Here is a 5,923-nt window from a genome sequence, read left to right on the forward strand (position 1 = left end):
AGAATGATGGTGGATGGATGGCTGAGACCGCGGTTCCTTAGACTGGAGTTTTGGCCAACGCTTTCTTGAAAATGAACAAAGTAAACATGTCACTTCAGGGAAACAACTAAAAGTATTTGTCGCCAGTGATCTAATTTTCACTTGAAAGCAGAGATTTTAACTTAGGAAAACTTACATCCACCACTGCAAGCTCGACAGCGTCTCAGTTCTTAAAAGACTGATGTGAGCCGGGGGTGATATTAGTAAATGTGACTTTAAAATATATGTATCTTTTTATGTTAAAAGTTTCCACATTTTGGAGATGTGCAGAACTCAGTGAATATTTTCACGTGGGCAATGCACGTTACACAGCAGCCACGCACGAATGGAAAACTCCATTCAAAGTGCAAGGTGGACCGATGATTTCAACGTGACAGAGTGTGAGCGTTCGTTGATACAGTTGTGGATTCCCCGCGTACCATTCGTCAAGTTTCAATGTAGAATGAAGACTGTTCACAGTTGCTGGCAAGGCCCACATCCTTTGAATGCTTCAGCCAGACCCCTTCACAGCAGACAGCTCAGGAGCAAGTCAGAGACTCCAGCTGTGTTCTAGTCAGCCAGGGGGTAAAGAGACTCACAGAAATGGAAAACAATCTCCCCCTTCTGGTGGAATTTTTTGTTATTTTTTAAGAAAAATATCGTTTGGATTACATGTAATAGGTTTTGTCACTCTCAAATGAGTTATTAAATATTTTTTGAAATTTATTTCTAGAATGGTAAATTTTGGTAGAATTTTACCCGCATAAACGAAAGTTCTCAGAGGTCCTTAGTAATTTTTAAAACTGTGAAGGGGTCCTGAGACCGAAAGTTTGAGTACCGTTTGTTAGGGATGAGGCGTCTTGAGCCGCTCGTCGTCATGACGACTGTGAATGGGCACGAAAGGCGCCTGGTTTTTTTTTCCTGGCCTGTTGAGCTCGTTTGAGATTCTTGTGACCGTTTAAGATGTTCGTTCATTCTGGGCAACTCATGCCACAAAAGTTGTTTTATTTGGGTGTTTTCATATAAACAGACCTAATGAGAAACCCACTGATGAGAAGAGACGCCAAGTATACCCGCCTGTTTTTGTAAATGAAGATTTACTGGCACACAGCCATGCCCGTTTCTGTATCTGTCGTCTGCACAGTGGCTTGCCTCAGTGGCAGAGTTGAGTAGTTCTGGCAGAGACCCTCCGGCCCCCAAGGCCTGAGACATTTGCTCTCCAGCCCTTTACGGGAAGTTTGCCGACTGCTGGTTGACGCAGACATTTAAAGAGAGACCAGTTTTAAAGCCATTTGTATAGCACAGCGCTGTTGACTGCTGGTTTCACCCTATGCTGAGCACTTAGAAACATATAAAGCTGACTAGGTAAAAGAAGTGACTGCTTTTAAGTAAGTACTTACTGAACTGCAACTTTGTGTACAGAGCTGTGTTCTTTATTGTCTGGGACAATAGCTTTTGCATCCTCATCTGCTCTGCTGTCTTTTTGTGTTCAGAACTGTGTTCTTTATTGTCTGTTTGGAACAATAGCTTTTGCATCCTCATCTGCTCTGCTGTCTTACCCAACCTGGTACCTGTGGGAGTCTTCGCTTTTCTTTGACTGACAAGCGGCCTTTAATATGGATCACCCTCAGTTTACCAGCAGAGCTTTGGGCTCCACGGTGCCCCCTGGGCCGATGTTCGTGAGCACCGTGTGCCCTGACTCGTGTTCCTGGTAATAATGACAGGCTTGTGCAACCCTTATGTCCACTTTCCACGTGGAAACTAAGGTGGCCTCAGACCCACTGGTGCTGTCAGCGGTGAGGATTGTCAGTAGGTTAAACTTGGAGACTCTGGGTCAGAAGCCTCAGGGGAGAGGGGGAGGTCAGGGGAAAGAGGGGAGCCTCCCAACGGCACGTTTTGCTGCGATGCCCCCTCCCGGCTCTGGGACTGGGCGTGGCCTGGGCAAAGATGCTGTCCCCCAGAGCCACAGGGTGCTGCCGTCCACACTGCCGTGGAGGGTGGCCCACTGAGCCCCCTCTGGAGCCCTGTCTCGTGGAAATAGAGAAGAAGGGGCAGAAGAAATGAGATTCCCTTTATCCGGGGACTCAGAACGTTTTCATCCTCCTTTTGTCCCCGTGTAGCCAGAGCACGTCCTCGTAAACCCATTCCTGTCCGCGACGTCCAAGGCCGCACCGTGAGAGCACCAGAGACAGCCTCCTGCTCCAGGAAGCTGGACTGCGGGCGGGCAGAGGACACCTTCTCCCCGGGAGATGCGATGGGAATGCTTATAAAGCTGCTGCAGCTCTCATGGCTGGGATACGTCAAGCCCCCAAGGATTCTGCCCTGCACGCAGGGCCACCTCACATTAGTGTGTCGCTGACCCTCTAATTCATGGGGCACCCATGAATGCATTACACAGAGAGGGGGGCTGTGCGCACCAGAAGCTGTAGGGGACATTTTGAGCGTGCATATATTTAGCTGGGCAGAGGGTCTGTGGCTCTCAGCAAATTTGGAAAGGAGGCTGGGACCCCAGAAAGGGTAGAAACCAGAGCTGAACAGACTACCATTGAGAGAACAAGAGAGAAAAAGTATACTTTGGCTTAATACAATAATTTTTCATTTCTCGTAATCATCAAAAACCTCTTTTCACTACTTTCCTCTAGCAGATCACTCAAAATTCCTTTATCATTATCAACCTAATGGCTCTGATCACTACTGTGAAATAATCAATTCACCATTGTGAAATGATCAATTAACCTGAGTTAATATCCTCTACAACCAAAAGCAGAGGCCTCTCATACCCCCAGCCTGAGAGGCAGCCCATCGTGGAGACAATGCCAGTTTTTTATTACGCCTTCAGAACATGGGGCGCCTCGCTACCTTGGGGGGCCCTCAGCCACCCAACGGGCCTGTTAGCAGTCGGGGGTGGCGTGCCGTGCTCGGTTCCGAGCGTGGTTCTCGTACAGGTGGGGTGGGCATGCGTTCGCGTTCCACGAGTCTTGAGAAACTTGAAACCAAGTCGTCTTGGTTGATCACTGCAGTATTCGGGGGGGTGAGGTTCTCTTATTGAGAGGTGCTGTCTGCTGTCGACCAGGCTGTGTCGTCAGGCAGTGGCACATCTGACCTTCCTCGCCCAGCCCGTTGCTGGCCGGGAATCTGTGCCGTGGGCCTCAGGGGAGCAGCGGGCTGGCAGAGGTGGGTCAGCGGGCCCCACAGGGCTGTGGGTGGGCTCTAGGGCAAAAGGGAGGCGAAGACAGAGACTTACTGGACTTGACCACAGAACTCTTCCAGAGTAGCCTCTTCTGCTGTCGCACGGTGTCGGCCACTCGCTCGGGCTATTTTTGCCTTTGTTGGATGCTTTTTATTATTTAAGGTAACATATTGCTTATGTGAGACACACAGTCTTTAACTATTAGTTTGATGACTCCTGGGTCATTGTTTTAAATGTGTATTGGAAATGTATTTTTGAACCATTTTTTATATAACAACAGTTTGAAAATCAAGAACTTTTATTCTCTGCAGAATTCTTATCTCAGCCCTTCTTGGACTTGCTGTCAGTACAGTCTTCGTGAGATCCATTAGTGGAGTCTCCTCTTAGTGGAGGCAGAGGGCACCCCGTCAGTTAGTCATCCCCAGAATGGACCCTTTCAGACCAGGGCGGCCCCCAGGCGCGTACTTGACCGTGACCGGGGGAAGCTGCCCCGGCCCGAGCCCAGGGCCTGAGCAGCTTGTGCAGGTGCTAAGGTGCTAAGGGTAATGGCGAGTCAGAGACATTGCGTTTTCATTCTTGCTTTTGACTCAGAATTCCCTGTGAAGTACAGCAGGGAGAGCAAAGGATCATGGGTAGGTAGGGGTGTTTTGAAGCCTCGAGGCTCTCCTTACACCAGGGAAGGGTTGTTTTGGAAAATTTTTACCCTTTAAGCAGCTGCTGTTGGCCTTTGCTCTGTGCGTCCCGTACCCTGTTCAGGACTGACTGCCCAGGGAGGGTTGCTGGCAGCTCCCGGGCATCGCCTGGCATGTTGAGCCACGCTGGCATCCTCCTGAGCTGCCGGTGGACTACAGAGCTGTGAATCGCCTTCCTGTCGGTCTCTGAGAGCTTGGTCCTTGGAAGGAGGTAGACTTGGGTTTGAGGACTGGCCTCTCACTTACAAAGCTATGTGACCTTGGTAATTTGTACTAAGCTTCTCCAGGCCTGAGTCCTTCATCTGTGAGGCAGTGGTAACTGTGCCCGCCACCCAGTCTTTGAGGGTTACAGGGGTGAAGCATTGGGGGTGTCCAGCCCGGTGCCCGGCACATGGTTACCACTCAGTAGATGGTGATGACCAGTGCTGTCATTACCATCGTCACAGTCCTCTGGGGAGGCGGGGGACGACCTGTCTTCTTGCCGGCCTGCTTAGTTACTCTTTGAAAGAGGAGAGGCAGAAGTCTGGGAGGGGGCGGCACCCCCTCCACACAGGGTGCGTTTACTCTTTGGCTGCTGGGTCAGAGGGGTTGCTGACTTGGGCACCTGCAAGGTCCGGGCACGTCCTGCCTCAGGGAGCACCTGTTCTGTTCTCGTCAGTAAAGAGCACTTGCCGAAATGCGGAGTCCTGGCCACGTTCCTGAGAGTGGGAGGGTGGAAGAGGAGCCCACAGCAGGAGGTCGGCCCTGTGGGAGCCCCGAAGCCCCTGCCCGCCCTCTCCACCCCACGCTCTCCTTCCCTGTTCCCCGGGAGGTTTTTCAAGATCCTCGGAGCCAGGCCCTGTTCCTTACAACGAGGCGGCAACTGTGTTAAATGAAGCTCCTGGGTGATTCTGGTGCTCGCCCCGGTTAAGGACCATTGCCAGAAAGAATTTGGTCTCCACGTGAGGGGACCGATGCCCCGAGAAGGAAGTGGCAGGCCAGGCTCAGGCACGCTGCGTTACGAGGGTCCCCTGGCTCCTGTCCGGGGCATCTTTCCTCTCAGCGTGCTCATTCTTTTACCATATTTGCTGTTCCTTGTGGTGGGGTCAGAAATAGCCAGGCCGACTTGGTGAGCCTGTCCTCCCGGGGGGCCCTGCCCTCCTGGGGCGCCCAGCCCTGCCACGGTCCAGTGAGCGGCAAGCTGTCAGCATTCTCAACTCCAGGGAACGCTTTTTTGGAAGAAAAAGGGAAGGCTTGGGATTCCAGGCTGTGACCTGCTGCGTCACTGCTCGTTGCATAATGCTGGCAAAGTCCCCCTCCTGCAGCTGGCTGGTCCCCCGTGCGGCAGGCTGACTTGTCGTGTGCATATGGCAGCCCCGCTTCTAGGAGAGCCCAGGTCACCGCTCATTCCAGTTTAAGTTCCTAGCGTCTGGCATTCTGCCAGCCGTGGCAGCCACTGTGAGACAGCTTATGCCACATTTGGTTCGGTTGATATTAAGTATTCCTAACATAATCCTCATACTGTAACATCAGACATTCATCGAGTGGTTACAGTTTGCTGTCTGCTCTCTACCTGCCGTCTCGTTAATCCCCCCAACAACCCTAGTGGTAGGTGGTGGTGTTCTCGTTTTACAGATGAAGAAACAAACTCAGAAAGGTTAGGAGACTTATCTGAGGTCACACAGCCAGGAAGCAGCAGAGTTGGAATTTGAACCCAAGGGCCTGCACTGTTACCCGCTCCCGTTTCTTAGGCACTAAGCAAGCTCCCTCCCTCCCTCCCTCCCTCCGCTGCCTCTGCTGCATAGGGCCGGGGGGCCTGATCTTCTGAGCAGCTGTCTTCACGTGCCTGGAGATGATGCCTGCCAGGACTGGTGGGTTGTAGGAACAACTTTGAGCTCTGCTTATCGAGGCTGTGATTCTTAGGGACAATACCGGCTGTTCCCAAGGTCCACTTGTCAGTCCTAGCACATGTCCTGGACTGGCCTAGCGTCGCTGCCCATGCCGGCACTTCCTCACGGGGCGCCGGATGTGGGTGTGCAGGCTC

General features: G+C 52.0%; 1 protein-coding gene across 2 annotated transcripts in view; it reads left to right on the plus strand.

Moving 5' to 3' along the window:
* Positions 1–5,923, plus strand: part of GPR107 (G protein-coupled receptor 107) — a 64,261-nt gene that overhangs the window by 42,716 nt on the left and 15,622 nt on the right. The window contains exon 16 of one of the 2 annotated variants that reach the window (XM_025051101.1): positions 5,000–5,008. The exons of the other annotated variant lie outside the window; for it this stretch is intronic. Coding sequence (XP_024906869.1) covers positions 5,000–5,008 — 9 coding nt within the window. The remainder of the gene's footprint in view (positions 1–4,999; positions 5,009–5,923) is intronic. 2 annotated transcript variants of the gene reach the window in all.

The sequence above is a fragment of the Pteropus alecto genome, unplaced genomic scaffold (genome assembly GCF_000325575.1).
Source record: "Pteropus alecto unplaced genomic scaffold, ASM32557v1 scaffold67, whole genome shotgun sequence".
Classification (NCBI taxonomy): Eukaryota; Metazoa; Chordata; class Mammalia; order Chiroptera; family Pteropodidae; genus Pteropus; species Pteropus alecto.